Source organism: Perca fluviatilis, chromosome 14 (genome assembly GCF_010015445.1).
Source record: "Perca fluviatilis chromosome 14, GENO_Pfluv_1.0, whole genome shotgun sequence".
In the NCBI taxonomy this organism is placed as follows: Eukaryota; Metazoa; Chordata; class Actinopteri; order Perciformes; family Percidae; genus Perca; species Perca fluviatilis.
This window is the reverse complement of record NC_053125.1, coordinates 32,706,023-32,726,134: the sequence shown is the minus strand read 5'-3', so window position 1 is coordinate 32,726,134 and position 20,112 is coordinate 32,706,023. Positions and strand designations below refer to the sequence as shown.

The following is a 20,112-nucleotide window of genomic DNA, read 5'->3' as shown; positions in this document are numbered from 1 at the left end:
TCTGAAACATATTATGTCTGTGTATGTTTCTTGGCAGAGGCGTTTGTCCACAATAAACAGTTAATTGTCATTGAAATATGTTCAGTGATCCAAAGTCGCCTCCATCAAACGTCAGTTGTCAACAACGCGTCACCAACTGGGAAACTCGATAAGCAAAATGTAGCCCCAGTTTCCCACCTCTGATTCAATTCAATTCAATTTTATTTATAGTATCAAATCATAACAAGAGTTATCTCGAGTCACTTTACAGATACAGTAGGTCTAGACCACACTCTATAATTTACAAAGCCCCAACTATTCTAATAAGTCCCAAGAGCAAGCAGAGCGACAGTGGCGAGGAAAAACTCCCTATTAGAAAGAAACCTGGGACAGACCCAGGCTCTTGGTAGGCGGTGTGATGAACAGTGGCAGTAATAGTCATAATAAAGATAAGTAATAGGGACTTCAAATGGTAGTCGTAGTAGTTCATGTCATATCAGGTAGGGCTGTAGCGATACACTAATCTCACGATACGATATATATCACGATATTCAGCCAACGATACGATTCGATATAATTCGATACACTTACATCATTTTCTGAAAGATTTAAAGGGGACAGAGTGATTTTGGTGACATCTTGTGAGTGTTCCATTTACTTGGATTTAATTAATTGAACTGAAAACATCCATTACACAATATATGTCTCTGACTGGACAGAGAGTCTACAGCAGGGATCTTCAACTACATTTTTTTTCAGAATTTTTCTAAGCACTCTGGCGGCCGGACTTTCAAATAAAGAAAATAAAATGAATTTATACCTAATACACCTATTCTTGTTCGAAATTTTCACTTTCTTTTTTTTTTTTACATGTATTAGTGTGAGCAAACTCCTAAAAAACATAGAAACTCCATAATGATAACTGGCTCTTTAACTAGAAAATGATCTCAGACTCGGAGGCAGTTCACTGAGGAGTGATGGTTAAAGTCTGTGATTATGGAAAAATTATTGTAGTATGCAGCATCCTGATTGGTGGAAAATTCTTGCAGAAAGAAAGGCTGTTGTCAGGTAAACATGTCACTGTCAAAGAGGCTGAAGCGAAAAGTTGACGTGGAAAAGCCAAAAGCCCAGCTTTAATGATGAATGGACTGATAAGCAGGCTATGCACTCGTCATGTATGCCTCATTTGCAATAAAACGATGTTATTGCAAAATAATACAACCAGCATCATCATCATCACTCGAACATAACGATCGCGTCATTCACGTGCATATTAAGTAGGAGTGGGAATCCCCAGAGGCCTCACGATACGATATCATCACGATACTTATGTCACGATACAATATTATTGCGATTTTAAACATATTGCAATATTCTGCGATATATTGCAATTTATTACCTTTTTTCCAACTTCAAATTGTTCCCAGTTTCAAATGATCTCCCCAAAGGACAATTTTGTCAACATCTGTTTTATCTAAAAAGATAAATTTCTCTGTTTGTTCATCTCACTTCAATTGTATTGCTGCAAAATGGGGATTGTCAGCAGACAGACTGACCAACACATATATCATAAAAGATCGATACTTGGCGTCTGTGTATCGATACAGTATTGCCACGAAAAATATTGCGATACTATGCTGTATCGATTTTTTACCCCACCCCTACTATTAAGTAGCTCCAGATTGTCCGCTCTAGCGGAGAGTTTGGTTTGTTCAGCCAGCAGGTTTACAAGAATTTGTCAAAATTTCCAGATTCCCGGCAAACTAAGATAAACAGTTTGACTACAAACCGACAGCTTTTGTTTTAGCTTGTTTGTAAAAATTCGCTATTTGCCGAGTAGAGCTGTGTTTGCGTAAAACAGCGCGGTGGACTGAGCAGACAGAGCAGATTGAAATATCGCTTTCTACATGTTTATGCCGGTCTACACAGGTGAGTGCATTGATAAGTATTGACTTTCTACTCACAAAGGTTTAATTGTAGCCTATTTACAGAAAAGAGACTAGCGTGAGTTCATCTGCCCCAGCGGCCGTTGGTAACTCTGTATCGTTCCCAGTCAGGTGCTGCATGTTTTAACCTTTGACGCACACACATCTCGGCTCAGCTGTGTGTGTGTGTTTTAACGCACACACATCATCGCTGTACAGAATCCCAGCATGTGAATAGAGATGTAAATACAGGGGGCTGGGTTTTTGCTCTAAATGCTTGAAATGATAAATAACAGAACACATTTTGTCCTCTTTACATTTTGTGAATTCATGATTATTCTGCGGGCCAGACTAAAACATTTGGCGGCGGGCCGCCAGTTGACGTTGGCTGCTCTACAGCGACACTAGCGGCTGGCTGACCAAATCGCTCTTCCTGCAACGTGAACAGGGGTAAACACGGGGGATATGAATGGGACTTATGTATCGATACTCGCGGCTTAAAAATAAATACTTTCTTGGGGGAAAAAATATCAATATATATCGCAGAATCGATAAAATTGCTCAGCCTTAATATCAGGGCGCTGCAGGGCGTTACAGGATGTAGCGTGGCCCAGCAGAGCATGGATGGACGTAGCAGGAAGCAGCATGACACTGCAGGGCACGGCAGGGAGTGCAGCAGGACCACGGCGACAGCTGCAGCCAAGATCTTGGTGCCAACGTGCTCCAAGGAAATATGCTGGGTGATTCCCACAGGAAGTGACGTGAATGATGACGTTTTCACTCGAAAAAATGTTTTTCCGATGTCCATGAACGCAGCACAAGTAGCCTACAACCCTTTAAGAACCATGCGCCCGGACACATTTTTTTCCGCCGTCAAACTAGCAAAAGTGGATTTGGACACGCCAGCTGTCGGCATTTTAACCATGTTTTAGCTAACGGTAGGCTAACGTTACCTGCTGCTAAGTGTTAACTAGCGTCCCGTCTGGGGATGTTTCAGTTCCCTCTAACGTCCGTTTTCGGAGCATCAGAGAGAAGCGCAGGCATTTAAGTGGCACCTAAATGGCACCGATATCCGCGTATTCGGATAACGGTCGTTAAAGCACCCGGTGCCGTATTAGCACCGCCCGGGTCTCTTACACTTACTTTCGGAGGCAGAGAGCTGCAGGAGGAGCAGGAAACACAGGACAGCGCAAAACATGTTGAAACCTGAAAACAGCTGTTGCGGTTTCCAAGAAGGAGGAGGCGGGTATGGCCGCAGCCTGGAGCGTCCCATGGTCAAGCCGTCTCGTCTCATGCCGAGGCATGTCCAACGGTTCAGAGGGTCAAAAATACGAAATCGAATTATTTTCCAGATGGAGATACGGGTAAGTTAATGGGCGTCAGTTTGGTTTGAAATGTGCTGGGGACAGAGACGCAAATTTGGAAGTAGCCTACATTTCTAGAAGTGCTGGGTACAATGACGCATTCATTATTTTTTCTCTTTCGCGCAGGTCATGTTTGAAAGACGCTGTCCTGTAGCTTACTAATGAATAAAAATGTACGTAAACAATGATCAATGATTACCAAATTTCTCTCTCATATTGCTCCTCATGACCACTGAAAACTGTCAAAAAATCGAACCCAAAGTCCAATTATTATGGACTTTATCTGACGCGTTTCTGCTTCACATTTCCAGCAGGGCAGCGGAGAGCTGGGGGTTGACTCCCCACGGTTCTCATGGGCTTTATAAGTCCTAACATGAAAAAGCTTAACGTGGTTTAATGTACCTAAACAACGATCAGTCATCACCACATTTCTGGTTCGATTTTTTGACAGTTTTCAGTGGTTATGAGGAGCAATATGAGAGAGAAATTTGGTAATCATTGATCATTGTTTAGCTACAAGCTTTTTTTTTCTCTCCAGGCGCCAATGAAGAAGAAAACGCTTTGTGAGATAACTTATAATCGTTTGATTTCGGTTTAATTCTTTTGACAGGATAAAGTGTTCATTACAAGATATGGCCATGAGAAATGTGGTGATGATTGACCGTTGTTTAGGTACATTAAACCACGTTAAGTTTGTTCACGTTAAGCAGAATGTCCCGACAGGCAGTGTTGTAAACAGTGTTGTGTTTGCCTGCCCTGTGGGGATAGAGATTGTTGTGGATTTTTTGTTATCTGTCGCTCAAGAATTATGTGTTATGGACTTTTTTTTTGTTTTGAAAAAAGTTTCATCTGTTAAAGTAACAATTTTAGCCATACATATAGTTTGCTGATTTCTGGATGTTATTGTTGTGTCCCTGATGGTATGATCTGTAGTGACTTTTGTTTTTTTAAATGTCCCCTTGCTGCTGAAATGTGCTCAGTAAATAATAAAGCTGCCTGCCACGTCGGGGCAGCAAAAACAACTTGTGGACATAGAGCTACTGCTTGTCTTTTATCTAAATACTGCCGGTATATGTGCATACAACCACGCAACAAAAGAAGTCAGACTTCTTTTAAACATAACACATTAAAACAGCCGGTGAAAGGACCGTCCCCTCGCGGTGCTCTGTATCCGCCTCACAGTCACCCTTTCTCGGATATATATATCTGTATAGACCGCTGAAAGCACGATGCTGAACTCTGCTCCACATTCACTCCGGTTCTCTTTAAGTTTCGATTCCACCTTTAAAAAATGCCTGTTTCAGCCATTGGGTGGCAGTGTTTATCTCAAAATTGTACATATAGCCTACATAACAACAGATGCTGACTTTGCACTGCCCCCTAACGGCCAAATATGCTTGTCCGTTGAATTTCTCACCTGATTCATATACTATCGATCATAAGGTTTCCAATGATGCCCCATGTGTCCATATTTACTGTAGAATTACGGAGAAAATAGAGTTCAAAAATACATATTGACATATTTTGACGTTGCTATTGCAACAGATGCTGACTTTGCACTGTCCCCTAACTCGATTTCCTCCGTAATTCTACAGTAAATATGGACATATGGGGCATCATTGGAAACATTATAATCTATAGTATGTGAATCAGGTGAGAAATTCAACGGACAAGCATATTTGGCCGTTAGGGGGCAGTGCAAAGTCAGCATCTGTTGCAATAGCAACGTCAAAATATGTCAAAATATGTATTTTTGAACTCGATTTTCTCCGTAATTCTACAGTAAATATGGACATATGGGGCATCATTGGAAACATTATAATCTATAGTATGTGAATCGGGTGAGAAATTCAACGGACAACCATATTTGGCAGTTAAGGGGCAGTGCAAAGTCAGCATCTGTTGTTATGTAGGCAATATGTACAATTTTGAGATAAACACTGCCACCCAATGGCTGAAACAGGCATTTTTTAAGGTGGAATCGAAACTTAAAGAGAACCGGAGCGAATGTGGAGCCAAGTTCAGCGTCTTGCTGAAAGCGTAGGATAGCGGGGGTGAGATTTTCGGATCACCACCGGAGGAGCCGCCGAGCTTTCCCCCATCACCCAACGCGGTTCCCTCTGTCCGTCTTTGTCGACATTATAATCCGCAGAGAACAGATCCATACTGGGGGGGTAATCCTCCGTGTTACAGCCGGACTCTGGTCCACTAATGTCGGTCTGTGTGTCTCTGCGCTGCTCGCTATGAATGAAGACATCCTCTGCTTCCCCTCAGCCAATCAGTGCCCGAGAAAGTTTGAGCTACTCTTTTTTTTTATTCTTAACGTTATACGACAGGTAAACACTAGTCTTGCATAAAACATAACACAAGTATCACAAAGTCAGATAGAGCTGCAACTAATGATCTCACCTGAAATGGATTTTCATTTTCAAACAGTCCTGACTTAGAAATAGTTTTATGCCGATACATGTAAACAATGAAAGACAGAGAAGCCTCTCAAAGCCTTTAATTAGCTTTAAATCTGGACGTACTGCACCTTCTCTTTTTAATCACGACTAAAGGAAATAAAATGAGACATTTTTCTCTCACATTGTTCACATGATTTCACATTCATCTTCTACAATAACAATGTAAACATCTCACACTGAAGTCTAATAAACGTGCAAATGAGTAACATATAAATACTGTTTTTATTTGATCAGAACACACAATACTTTGAGCCAATCTGCAAATAAAACAAAATATGTAAATATGCCAGAATTAGTAAACTCATACTCATTCACTATAAATTAAAATTTACACATAATGACTAACATATACATTGACAAAAACAAAACAAAAATACACGATGACAAAGACGTTATTCATCCAATTCTATACTGCATTCAGTTTAACAGTGAAAGTGTCTGGGTGATGAAATGTGTGACAGTTAAAAGTGAGTCAGCATCTTTGGTTTGTTTTAAGAGTATTTTAAAGGTGTTGAATGTAGGACTCTTATTGGGAGGGACAAGCCATTCCAGAGTTTACCTCCTAATATTGACAATATATTTTGGCCAGAAGTGGTGCATCTAAATGGTAGGACACCTCTGCTTTCAAGTCTTTGGAAAAAGCCATGCAGCAGTCCTACTTGAAATGCTTGAAATTGTCAAAGCTTAAAAATATATGTATCTGTAAGATATTGCAATGGTGAAATGACAATGCCCCTTTTTATCAAAAGTTTTCATGGCTTTCTTAAATAAAGATTCAATGCTTTTAAGAGTATTTATGCTAGTTAATGACCAGTTAGTAAAACATAACTCAATGTATGAAAAGATTATAGTATATAAGAACAACTTGGCAGCTTTGGTGTCCAGAAATGGCCTAACTTGTTTAAAATTCTGCAAATTGAATTTAACTTTATTTCCCACCTTTTTTACATGGCGTTTGAATGTTAGGGTGGAGTCATATATGACTCCTAGATACTTTAATTCATTAACAATATCAAGCACCTGTCCTCTAAGGAAGACATTAGATTGTGACACCTTCATGTTTTATTTGGTAAACGCCATACAGACTGTTTTTTTGGTGTTTAGATAGAGACATGACTTTGTGAGCCAGTCATCAATGTGAGCCATTGTAGATGTAAGTGTGGATGCCATCTCTTGGTAGTTCTTAGCATGTGTAAAGATTACAGCATCATCTGCATACATCTGAACATCAACATGTTTACATGCCTCTGGCAGATCATTTATATACAGTGTAAACAGGATTGGACCAATCATGGAGCCTTGAGGGCACTGGACATTCACAGAGTGGGGACTTTGAATCATTAATAAGAACATATTGCTTTCAACTGGACAGGTATGATTGTATCAAATTAATTAATTAAAATATGTTAATTTAGATAAAAGAACAGTGTAATTAACAGTATCAAAAGTTTGCCTTAGGTCTAGGAAGACAGGACCAAACATCTAGGTAGTAGGCCTTTGACTTTTTCCCAAAAATCATATTCGAAGTTCGTTTGTAAATTAATATTAATATTCAAATATATTCGAATATTTATTAATAATATTTTGACCATTAAATGCCTTCAGGTTAAAAAAAAAAATTAAGTCAGACCCTGGATTAAACACAAACAGTGTGCTTTCGACAGGAAGTTCGGAGCTTTCACCGTAGCCTACGTAAGTGGTCTGATGTTTATACTCGTGTGCTGGTGTGGGCGGTGTTGCCAATTTAGCGACTTTTTTTCACAAAAGCGACTAGCGACAAATGTGGCGACTTTCTGTAGAAAAGACAGCGACTTTCTGTAAAATAAAAAAAGAGTCGGCAGTATTGTCCAGCGAGCACGCAATGTATTTCTCTCCTGTGGCCGCCGAAATCCCCTTTCTCTTCTGTTGTGTGACAGAGGAGCAGCCCCGCCCTCCCCTCTGTGCTCTCTCGCCACATGGGCAGGCAGGTAGGAAGGGGAGAAGGGACAGGGTGCGGCGCCGGTGTAGGTAGGAGAGACAGCGGAACGCGACGGGAGAAAGACGCCGCTGAGCTGGCCTGGCCCTGGGCCAGCCACCTTCTTTGAGAATTTGGGGGGAATGCACCGCTACCGAGCCCGGCCGAGAACGCGTGCGTCGCCGCGACGTGTAGTTACATTTTGAAATGCGTGAAAAAGCCTCGGAATCTGAACTGAAAACAACGTTTACAAGCAAACTCATTTACAAAAAACAATGCCCATAACAGGTTCGAATATTAAGGGCTGGCTAATATTCGTTCGAATATCATTATTTTTTTAAATATTCGAATGATATTCGAATAACGAAGTTCGGAGTCAAAGCCCTACTAGGTAGCCTTTAACCTTTTCCAAAAACAAACCGTTGACGTTTACGTAATCACGGGTGTCTAGGTTCTCGGCAAGTTTTAGTTATCAACTGATAGCAGAAGCCTTTATGTCTCGTGCATTTTAGAATTGTGTTCATGGAAATTTATAGGCTACATTACCAAGGGGAAATTATTATATCACATACAAATACACATCATGTTATCTTAGTAGTTATTTTAAGTTAAATGTTAGAAGTGAATGTTGCTACATGGTAGTTAGACTGTCATGAGGAGACTGCTCACCGAATGTAACCGTGGCCAGTGCGTGAGTCTAGTGTCGGTCAGTATGAGTGTGTAAATAGTATGTCGAGACCGAATGTAACCGCAACCGCTCGAGTCTTCCGCGGTGTCTTGGTTCCTGGCGGGGGAATGCGATCATCCAGTTGAGAGCTTGCTCAGAGAAACTTAAATATGTTAATTTAGATAAAAGAACTTCGTGATGAACAGTATCAAAAGCTTGCCTTAGGTCTAGGAAGACAGCACCTCCACAATAACTCTTATCTAGGTAGACTTTAACCCGTTTCCAAAAAAAACAGTTGGCTATACAGTTTAAGGTCTTATTTAGAGACAGACTGGTCCTCTATGTCCCCCTGAGATATTCTGATCTGCATCAGATGATTTTATAATTACAATAACAATATTCACAATGTAATAAACTCCTCAGTTTAAACCATTCAAGGTTAGTTGATTTTAAATCATTAGCTGCAAGAAATCATTCCAAGCAGGCAACACAAGGCTTTATATTACCCAGCAGAAAACAATCATTTAAAATTCCCTCCATATAAAATGTTAACTCGATCAAACATACAAATCGATGACATGTTGAAGAGCTCTCTACACCTGATTAGAAGATATTTGGTGGGTGCTCTTGCTGATATTTACAACTAAAGAAACATCATTTTCTGTTAAAAACTTGCTGTAATATATCCGCTCCGAGTAGAGCTGGGCTGAAGTAATAGATTACATTTTCTCATTTAATGGAGCAAAGTATTTCTGTGTACTGCTGCTGAGTTTATATTGTCTGAAAATCTCTTTTTTCTACTTCATTCTGCTCTTAAAGAACATTTTAATGACTTATCTTTTATCTGAGCACAATTTTCAGGTATCAAATAAGTAGCCTTACTTTGTTTTTGTTTTTACTACAATTCATTCAAAGTATGTTTAGTTAAGTAACTTTGTTTTTCTTTAAAGTAACAGAACTTTTACTTGAGTAAAATGTCTTTGTACTAACAGTACTTTTACTTTTAAAAAAGTATGTGGATTTCATAGAGGGAAGAGAAAAACAAACAGCAGATTTCAACATGACCTCACACAGAAAGAGAAGTCTTGAATATACAGCACCTGAGAAAACAGTCAGGTGTGAAGAGCTCTGGGAGTTGTCAGATGAACTTATCGCCCGATGCTTCATCATCATCATCAGCAGCAGGTGGTCCTGATGTCTTGTTCTTATGTCTTTTATATTTCAGGACTGCAACGGTTACAAGAAGCAGAACACCTGCAACACCTGCTGCCAGTCCACGGTATCGGCCGACAGTAGAGGAGTTTCTATTCTCAGAACCTGAAGATAATAAAACATATGAGTCAGTAGATGTGTGGATAGTGGAGCAGCTTTCATCCTCTCTGATGTTAGAAACTGCAGCTACAACCTGATACTCAGAAACACTCACTGAGAGAGACTCACTCACCTGCTGGCTCTGGAACCTGCAGACGGATGATTCTGATTGGCTCCGAGTCAATGATGGCTCTCTTTCTACGTCTTGAACCAGCTGGTGCAACTCGACACTCGTATGTTCCGTTGTCGATGCTGCTCACATTCTTTAGATTTAAAGACACGTCTCCGTCCTTCACATCTCTGTCCACCAGCTCCACCCTGTCCTTAAAGTCTGGATGCTGGTAGGTTGGATCCAGGTGTCCATCTCTGTATAACAGGACGTATTCTGGCTCCTCCAGGTCAGGTCTGGTCCACTCTGCAGCTCTGATGGAGGGATGAGCAGCCTGACATGGCAGAATGACATCATCTCCAGGATGCACTGTTACCTCAATCAGGTCTGAAAAACAATAATAATAAAACTTAATACTTATTATTTTTCAAAAGACCTCAACAGCCAGGACTCTGTAGAAAACTAATTTCACAAAATCAGTAGTTTCAAAACTAACTGAGTTGTAAACTGTCGTCACTTCTAAAATTCTATTCAACGCAAGACTCAATTAAATTATAGTATTTTCCGTTTCCTTCCGCTTTCTTTGTGATGGAATTTTAAATTCGCTGGATTTATGAGGACTTGTTTTTCACAGGCAGATATTAGCTCAGCTTTCAACACGCTTCAACCTCACATGCTTGTACAGAAGTTAAACTAAATCAAATGGTTTTACTCTTCCTTTAACAACCAGATCCCACCAGGTAGAGGTCTCTCTCTCAGAGGTCAGACACTGGAGTACAGGAGCACCTCAAGGCTGTGGGAGTTCACCTATCCTCTTCACACTTCACACCAGTGAAAGCAGAAGTCAACAGCCAAATAATGATCTAATCAACTTCTCAGATGACACGATCATACTAAGCCTGCTGCAAGGTTCAGTTCAGTGTACCATGATGAAATGATGAAAGGTCTGGTGTGACCATCACCATCTTAGCCTAAACACCACCAAAACCAAAGAAATCCTTTTTTGACCCCAGAAAGGTGAGAGCCCACGCCCAAAGAAAGAATCCATTCAGTCAGAGTAGTAACAGACTTTAAAAAATAAAAATTAATTGGAAATAAGTTTGTGTTGCTGTGTACTTAACTTATTTAGGTCATTGATATAAATGGGTTGGACAAAATAATGGAAACACCTGTCAGTGTAACACATTACAGTTCAACATCAGCACACACTACTGCACATCCTCCACAATGACTCAATTAACACACACACTGGTGTCTGTGTGTGTGTCTCTGTCTGTGTGTGTGTGTGTGTGTGTGTGTGTGTGTGTACACATCAGTTTGTGTGTGTGTGTGTCTGTCTTTGTGTGTGTGTCTGTGTGTCTGTGTGTCTGTGTGTGTGTGTGTGTGTGTGTGTGTGTGTGTGTGTGTGTGTGTGTGTGTGTGTGTGTGTGTGTCTGTGTGTGTGTCTGTGTGTCTGAGTGAGACAACGCACCCTTCGTTAAAATAGGGCCCTAAGTGTTTTGTTGTTGTAATACTCATTTTGGCCAAAACAGTGATTAACATATAAGCATAAAACATACAGAGTGAATAAAAAAGGAAATTCAACAATGATTCAACAACAGATTTAAAGACTTCAGAAACTCATCATGTAATCAACTCTCATGTTTTGAAAGCTTTACTAAAAAGTCCTTTCCAGTAATAATCCTGTAGGACTGCTTTTTTTGCATTATTAAACATGCTAAATGTTTGAAACAGTGTTCATGGTGGTCTCTCTCTCTCTCTCTCTCAGAAACAGTGTCCATGGCGCTCTCTCTCTCTCTCAGAAACAGTGTTCATGGTGGTCTCTCTCTCTCTCTCTCTCTCTCTCTCAGAAACAGTGTCCATGGCTCTCTCTCTCTCTCTCTCTCTCTCTCTCTCAGAAACAGTGTCCATGGCTCTCTCTCTCTCTCTCTCTCTCTCTCTCTCTCTCTCTCTCTCTCAGAAACAGTGTCCATGGTCTCTCTCTCTCTCTCTCTCTCTCTCTCTCTCTCAGAAACAGTGTCCATGGCTCTCTCTCTCTCTCTCGCAAACAGTGTTCATGGTGGTCTCTCTCTCTCTCAGAAACAGTGTTCATGGTGGTCTCTCTCTCTCTCTCTCTCTCTCTCTCTCTCTCTCTCTCAGAAACAGTGTTCATGGTGGTCTCTCTCTCTCTCTCTCTCTCTCTCTCAGAAACAGTGTTCATGGTGGTCTCTCTCTCTCTCTCTCTCTCAGAAACAGTGTTCATGGCTCTCTCTCTCTCTCAGAAACAGTGTTCATGGCTCTCTCTCTCTCTCAGAAACAGTGTTCGCGGCGCTCTCTCTCTCTCTCTCTCTCTCTCTCTCTCAGAAACAGTGTCCATGGCTCTCTCTCTCTCTCAGAAACAGTGTTCATGGCTCTCTCTCTCTCAGAAACAGTGTTCATGGCTCTCTCTCTCTCTCTCAGAAACAGTGTTCATGGCTCTCTCTCTCTCTCTCAGAAACAGTGTTCATGGCTCTCTCTCTCTCTCTCTCTCTAGAAACAGTGTTCATGGTGGTTCTCTCTCTCTCTCTCTCAGAAACAGTGTCCATGGCTCTCTCTCTCTCTCTCTCTCTCTCTCTCAGAAACAGTGTCCATGGCCTCTCTCTCTCTCTCTCTCTCTCTCTCCCAGAAACAGTGTCCATGGCTCTCTCTCTCTCTCTCTCTCTCCCAGAAACAGTGTCCATGGCTCTCTCTCTCTCTCTCCCAGAAACAGTGTCCATGGCTCTCTCTCTCTCTCTCTGTCTCTCTCTCTCTCTCTCTCTGTCTCTCTCTCTCTCTCTCTCTGTGTCTCTCTCTCTCTCTCTCTCTGTGTGGCCGGATGCGTGGTGAGTGTGCAGAGTGAGTCTCAGGCGCGTGTGAGTTTCTATCTTTGTTTTTCTCTTTATTTTGGGTTTTGTATGTGTTTATTTGGTTGTGTGGTGGTTAGTTATTAGTTGGTGGAGGGTTTAGTTCGGGTAGTTTGGTTGTCAGCCGGGTATAATGCCCGTGGCTGGCGGCCGCGGTGCTAGAGAAGCTAACTGCGCCGACATGCGGTGAGGATTTCCCGCATGTGGGCTGTTCAGTGGAGGAGGCCAGCTATGCTGTCGGGAGGTAGTGGGGTTTGACAGCGTGCTGTCGGCCTCCCGTATGAACAGGGCCGTGGTGATTTTCCTGGATGATGTGGTGAAGGTTGACACTGTGGTGGAGAAAGGAGTTGTGATCCGGGATACTTTCACCCCGGTTCTCCGCTGGTGAGCCCGCTACGCGGATCACCGTTTCAAACGCTCCTCCGTTCATTAAAACTGACGATTTGGCCAGAGAGCTGTCGCGTACGGCCAGCTGATGTCTCCCATTAAAATGGTTTCCTTCGGGTGCAAATCACCCAAAACTCAGGCACGTAATGTGTCACAGAAGACAAGTCTTCATGATTTTAAAGGACAACGCCGGATCTAAATTTAACGTTCAGTTTTAAAGTTGACGGCTTCACTTATGTTGTGTTTGCAACGTCGGATACGATGAAGTGTTTTGGATCGCGGAGGAGAGGTCATTTGGTCCGTTCCTGTCCCCGCGGCCGGCCCGCCCGGTCCCGCGGATCCGGCCCCGGTCCCGATGGGCCGGGCGGTTCGGCGGAGACGGCCCCGGTCCCGATGGGCGGGCGGTTCGCCGATCGGGCGCAGAGCCGCTTCGGGGGCTCAGACTCAGGTGTTGCGCCTCCTGCGGCTGACTCAGACTTGGCAGGTGTGCAACAGAGTGCAGAAACTGCACAGGTTACAGAAACAGACACGCAGGAAAAAGAGGGAAATGTTGAACATAGTGAGAGTGTAAACGAAGGCCAGGCCCAGTCTAATGACAAACCAGACAATAATAAACAGACAGGGAAAAAGAAAGGCAGTGCTAAAGGAAAAGGCTGCAGTCAGGAGGTTATTAATGTGGCTGATGTTGATTTGGCTGAAAATCTGTCTGAAGAGATGGAGATCATTAAAGGTTCCAGCAAAAGAAAGAGCAGTGCTCACAAGGAGCAGAGTGAGGCAAAAGCTAAGAAGCTGCTGGAGGATCTGAGTGATGAGGATGAGGATGATGAGGAGGAATGTGAGTGGACTGCATCCCAAGCAGAAGAGTTAACTCTTTATCCTCTGGATAAAATTAAGAAGTTCCTGCAGGACACTAAAGGGATCAAGGCAGTTAAGACCGAGCAGTTCTTCCCTGATCTGAGAGGGTTCATCAGGTCTGTGGCCTGGCTCAGGACAGATACAGAAGGGTTCACTAAACAAGAGGGTTACCGCCTCAAGAAACTGGTCACCAAAGTCAGAGCTCAGCTGATTGAGGATGATGATTAGGTGTAATATGTTTCTCCACATACATGTTGTGTGTGTTTTGTTTTGCTTTTCCTTTTTAATGGCGGAACTAAAAATTGGATCGTTAAACATTAATGGAGCAAGAAGCGATGTTAAAAGAGCTTCTCTTTTTAAACTGATGGAGCTCAAAGCTCTTGATGTTATTTTTTTGCAAGAGACTCACAGTAATGTGGAGAATGAGAGTGAGTGGAGGAAGCAGTGGCCGGGGGAGGTTATTCTCAGCCATAAGGCCTCTAACAGTGGGGGGGTCGGGGTGCTCTTCTCTAAGGGCTTTCGGCCCTGCTCCTTTAGTGTGGAGGAGATCATGTGGGCAGCTTACAAAAATTAAGGTTCAGTATGAAAATGTAAACCTTATTTTTATAAATGTGTATGCTCCAGTTCTGGCCGTTGAACGAATGACATTTTTAAACCTTTTGTGTGATGTCATTCAGGATTGTACTGATGATTTTTTGTTTTTGGGAGGTGATTTTAACTGCACAGAGAACCCCACTTTAGACCGAAACCACCTGGAGCCTCATCCTGCCTCCTCAGCCCGACTCAGGCGTCTGATGGAGGGCTGTGAGCTGAAGGATGTGTGGAGAGGGTTTCACCTGAACGCCAGGCAGTACACCTGGAGTCACTCCAGAGACAACATGTTGTCTTTGGCCAGGCTGGACAGGTTTTATTGTTTTAAACACCATTTTGGTGTTTTTAAGCAGTGTGTAATTACTCCTGTTGGTTTTAGTGACCATTGTCTTGTCCAGTGCTTTGTTTATATTCAAAATGTAAAATTGCACAGCGCATATTGGCACTTTAATACTGGACTTTTAAACGATAACTCTTTTAAAGAGGGGTTTGCGTGTGGTGTGGGGTATTACACCAGAGCCAAAAGTCCAGTTTCCCATCGTTGCAGCAGTGGTGGGATATTGGGAAGGTTCAGGTGAAACTTTTTTGTCAGCAATATACTGCCAATGTCACCAAGCACATTACCAGGTCTCTTCAAGACCTGGAGATAGAAAGTAGTGGAGTTACAGGAGTTGGTGGATTCCACAGGAAATCAAGGGCATGTTGAAGCTCTTAAAGTCAAAAGGCTGCTTTAGCCAACCTGTTGGGCATCACAGCACGGGGGCTCTGGTCCGCTGCCCCGCTTCATGAACGCCTCCCAGATGGATGCCCCCTCGCAGTTCTTCTTTGGTCTGGAGCGGAAAAGACGGGCAGAGAAAGATCATCCACTCCCTTCGCTCCGCAGATGGAGTGTACGATCCGGGGACGCCTGAGATCAGGAGGTATGCCACCTCGTTCTACAAAGACCTGTTCAGAGAGGAGTATGTGGAAGACACTGGAGTCAGCTGCTCCTTTCTCCGATGGCCTTCCTCAGGTGGGAGCTGATAACAACACCGTGCTGGACCGACCATCTGTCCCTGAACGAGCTGCATGTGGCTCTGATGAGCCTGGGGCGGAAGGCACCAGGCATCGACGGGCTGCCTGTGGATTTTTATAAGACCTTCTGGCCCGTGGTTGGAGAGGGATCTGCTGGAGGTGTTCCAGGACAGCCTGAGCAGAGGACGTCTAGCCGCGGAGCTGCAGAAGGGCAGTCATCACCCTGCTGCCGAGAAGGGAGATCTGCAGGAGATAAAGAACTGGAGACCTGTTTCTCTGCTGTGTGGGGACTACAAGATCCTGTCCAAGGCTCTCGCTTGCGCGCGGAGGTGATGAGTGAAGTGGTTCATATCGACCAGACCTACTGTGTGCCCGGCAGGTTAATGAGTGATAATATCACTCTAGTTCCGCATGTTTTGGACGTCTCTTAGCTCACTGGGTATGGATACTGGTCTTATTTCCATAGACCAGGAAAAAGGCTTTTGACCGGGTTGAACATCAGTACTTGTGGCGCGCACACTCAATGCTTTTGGTTTCAGCCCAGGTTTCATAGCTAAGATTCGGGTACTGTACCGTGACATTGCGCGTATATTGAAGGTTAATGGTGGTTTGGCTGCACCTTTTAATGTGCAGAGGGGGTCCGGCAGGGATGCTCTCTGTCGGGGATGCTTTATTCCCTGGCGATTGAGCCTCTGCTTCATAAGCTCAGGAATGAACTTTTGGGGTGTCTATTTTCCTGGGTGTGCTTCAGCTGTTAAACTTTCAGCTTATGCCGGCGATGTCGTGATTGTTTTAAATAAACAAGCAGATATCAATACTTTGGTAGCGAATGTGAGTGTTTTAATCACATCTCTTCTGCCAAGGTTAATTGGGCTAAGAGTGAAGCGGTGGTGGTGGGGGCTGGGTTGCAGGGTACTCTATCTCTCCCAGGAGGGCTAACATGGAAGAAAGGAGGGATAAAGTATTTGGGAGTGTTTTTGGTGAGGACTGTGTGTTGGAAAAAAAACTGGGATAACGGCTCTGGAGAAGATGGAAGGCCGGTTAAAGAAATGGAAGTGGCTCTTACCGAGCATGTCCTACAGAGGGAGGACTCTGGTTATTAACAATCTGCTGGCTTCCTCTCTGTGGCATAAACTGTCTTGTGTGGACCCCCCTTCTAATTTGCTTGCTAAAATTCAAGCTGTTTTAGTTCATTTCTTTTGGGACAAGCTGCACTGGATTCCCCAGTCTGTTCTGTTCCTTCCACTGGAAGAAGGAGGACAAGGACTGGTACATTTGGCCAGCAGGGGCGCTGCTTTCCGCCTGCAGTTCCTCCAGAGGCTGCTCTATGGCCCTAAGGACCTGGTCTGGAGACCTCTGGCCGACTGGGTGCTGAACAGTTTTAAAGGTTTTAGATTAACGGATTCGCTGTTCCTGATGGACGCCAGGAAGCTGAGTGTCCAGTTTTTACCTCCTTTCTATCGAGGCTTGTTCACCGTGTGGAAGCTGGTGGTCAAGGAGAGACGGCTGCAAGGAGACTCCCTACACTGGCTGCTGCAGGAGCCGGTGGTCTACGGGGACCGGCTGGATTACCCCTGCTGGGCTGGTTCAGCCATCACGGACACGTTCTGCAGAGCACGGGTGCTCACCCTGGGGACGGTGGTGGACATCACAGGACATAAACTAGACAATGCTGCTGCTTTGGCAGCTGTTCTGGGGGTGAGATCAGTCAGGATCATCACCAAACTGTTGGATTACTGGAAGCACAAACTGTCCGGACATGAATCCATCATGTTGGAGCAATATACTGGTGGTCTGACCACACCTCAGACTGAGGACTCCTTCCCTGATTTATGTGTCCGTCCATGTCTGGATCACTATGTTGGTCGTTTTTTAAATGTAAAGCACTGCATTTTAGACATGAAGGAGGTGAAAGGGAAGGGTTTTTATAAACTGATGGTGCTGTGCTTAAATAAAACTAAGCTCCACCAACGGGTTGACACACCGTGGCGAGGGCATCTGGGTTGGGCGGCTGATGTCCAGCCCTGCGTGGAGGAGTTTATATAAGCCCCCGTTAACAAAGAGAGTAGCTGACCTTCAGTGGAGGGTGCTACACGGGATAGTGGCAGTCAACAAGTTCCTGTCTGTCATTAGTCCTGGTGCTAGTGATACATGTCCCTACTGTGATGAGACAGAAACTGTGTTTCATTGTTACTGTGAGTGTGTGCGCCTGCCTCCATTGTTCTTACTGCTGGATAAGCTGTTCAGTAAGGTAGGGGAGGTCTTTTCTAAAAACATGTTCATCCTTGGGTTCAGGTACAGTAAAATTGCTAAATATAAATGTCAGTTGTTAAATTTCATCCTGGGCCAATCAAAGATGGCGGTGTATGTGAGTAGGAAGAGGAAGGTAGATGACTCTGTTGATGTTAATGTAAATCTCCTGTTTGCTCGGATGGTGAAAGCCAGAATCAGGATTGATTTTAATTATTATGCAGAGATGAAGGATGTGGATGAGTTCAGGGTGATCTGGGCCCATGGTGATGTGTTGTGCTCTGTAGAAGGAGACCAGCTCCTCTTCTCTCAGGAGCTGATGTCATGTAGTTGAGTGTTTATGTCTGTATGTATTTATTGGCCTGTTGAACAGTTTTTTTTGTAAATAACAGAAGGGAACATTGATTTAAATAAAGTTCCTTTAAAAATCAAATCTCTCAGAAACAGTGTCCATGGCTCTCTCTCTCTCTCTCTCTCCCAGAAACAGTGTCCATGTCTCTCTCTCTCTCTCTCCTCTCTCTCTCTCTCTCTCAGAAACAGTGTCCATGGCTCTCTCTCTCTCTCCCAGAAACAGTGTCCATGGCTCTCTCTCTCTCTCTCTCTCTCTCTCTCTCTCTCTCTCTCAGAAACAGTGTCCATGGCTCTCTCTCTCTCTCTCTCTCCCAGAAACAGTGTCCATGGCTCTCTCTCTCTCTCTCTCTCTCTCTCTCTCTCTCTCTCTCTCAGAAACAGTGTCCATGTCTCTCTCTCTCTCTCTCTCTCTCTCTCTCTCTCTCTCTCTCTCTCAGAACAGTGTCCATGGCTCTCTCTCTCTCTCTCTCTCCCAGAAACAGTGTCCATGGCTCTCTTCTCTCTCTCTCTCTCTCTCAGACACAGTGTCCATTGCTCTCTCTCTCTCTCTCTCTCCCAGAAACAGTGTCCATGGCTCTCTCTCTCTCTCTCTCTCTCTCTCTCTCTCTCTCTGGAAACAGTGTCCATGGCTCTCTCTCTCTCTCTCTCTCTCTCTCTCTCTCTCTCAGAAACAGTGTCCATGGCTCTCTCTCTTCTCTCTCTCCCAGAAACAGTGTCCATGGGCCTCTCTCTCTCTCTCTCTCTCTCTCTCTCTCTCTCTCTCTCTCTCTCTCTCTCAGAAACAGTGTTCATGTCTCTCTCTCTCTCTCTCTCTCTCTCTCTCTAACAGTGTTCTCGATCACTCTTATATTCAATTAATTGAAAAAGTCAAAAACAACAATTGTTAATGATAATTTAACGACATTACACAATACTTCACAGTCCTACATTCTGAAATATCACATGAAATATAGGTATTTTACACTTTTTTTTTACACCAAAATCTAGTCTCATTATGACAAACTACATTCTTTTTTTTGTATCAAAGTAATTACTCTGGGTTTCAAACACATTCAGCATAACAACACAGGTCAGATATAAAGTCTACATGAGTCTTCTCACAATCAGAAAGCTGATATTTACCAGAAGCTGCTTCAGACAGAAGGAACACCAGGAGCATTAATGGAGCCATGAGAGCTGACAGAGAGCTGACCTGCTGCTGTCAGGAGGAATGCTGCCGTTATACACACAGGTTCACTGTCAGGTATGCTGTGCTCCGTGTGCAGAAGTGGGTGGGATCGGACTGCAGCACAATGACTCAAACACAAACTGGTCTGTGTGTGTGTTTTTTTTTTTTTTTTTTTTTTTTTTTTTTTTTTTTTTTTTTTTTTTTTTTTTTTTTTTTTTTTTTTTTTTTTTTTTTTTTTTTTTTTTTTTTTTTTTTTTTTTTTTTTTTTTTTTTTTTTTTTTTTTTTTTTTTTTTTTTTTTTTTTTTTTTTTTTTTTTTTTTTTTTGTTTTTTTTTTTTTTTTTTTTTTTTTTTTTTTTTTTTTTTTTTTTTTTTTTTTTTTTTTTTTTTTTTTTTTTTTTTTTTGTTGGGGTTGTGTGTGTGTGTGTGTTTGTGTGTGTGAGTCTGTGTGTGTCTGTCTGTCTGTCTGTCTGTCTGTCTGTCTGTCTGTGTCTGTTTGTGTGTGTGTTTGGTGTATGTGTTGTCTGTCTGTGTGTGTGTCTCTGTGTGTGTGCGTCTGTCTGTGTGTGTGTTAATTAAATGACAAAAAAATCAAACAAAAAGTGACAAAAAAAACTTTTGATTTCAGTTAGTTTGATACATTTCCAAAACAACATCAGAGAGTTTTTTACTTCCTGTTTTTTCCTCAGTAACATGTGACGTGATGTAAAATGCAGCAAACTACTTCAAACACAACAGAGTTAACCCGGTGTTGTCTTCCTGTCGACCACGCAGCTTTTATTCATTCTGGGTCAAGATGAAAACCTATTTCGACACTTTTGTGGCTTTTTTTTAACGTTTTTTTAATGTCACTTTTCCC

The 20,112-nt window shown here is 42.9% G+C and overlaps 2 protein-coding genes and 1 long non-coding RNA gene across 5 annotated transcripts in view; 2 read left to right on the top strand and 1 right to left on the bottom strand.

Moving 5' to 3' along the window:
* Positions 1-19,413, bottom strand: part of LOC120572879 (protein turtle-like) — a 24,971-nt gene extending 5,558 nt beyond the window's left edge. Inside the window, exons 1-3 of one of the 3 annotated variants that reach the window (XM_039822389.1) lie at positions 19,209-19,413; positions 9,802-10,164; positions 9,458-9,674 (exon numbers count right to left, since the gene is read on the bottom strand). In XM_039822389.1, the coding sequence (XP_039678323.1) occupies positions 9,496-9,674; positions 9,802-10,164; positions 19,209-19,257 (591 nt within the window). In that variant the 5' untranslated portion in view covers positions 19,258-19,413 and the 3' untranslated portion in view covers positions 9,458-9,495. Of the gene's footprint in view, positions 1-3,047; positions 3,314-9,457; positions 9,676-9,801; positions 10,165-19,208 lie in introns of those variants that run through there. The other 2 variants (XM_039822390.1, XM_039822387.1) reach the window with 2 other exon arrangements.
* Positions 1-20,112, top strand: part of LOC120572814 (low affinity immunoglobulin gamma Fc region receptor II-like) — a 208,107-nt gene that overhangs the window by 85,470 nt on the left and 102,525 nt on the right. The gene's annotated exons all lie outside the window — the stretch shown is intronic.
* Positions 9,773-10,616, top strand: LOC120573002. Its single transcript, XR_005641577.1, has 3 exons — positions 9,773-9,901; positions 10,067-10,162; positions 10,508-10,616. It is a non-coding gene; the product is annotated as an uncharacterized LOC120573002 (long non-coding RNA).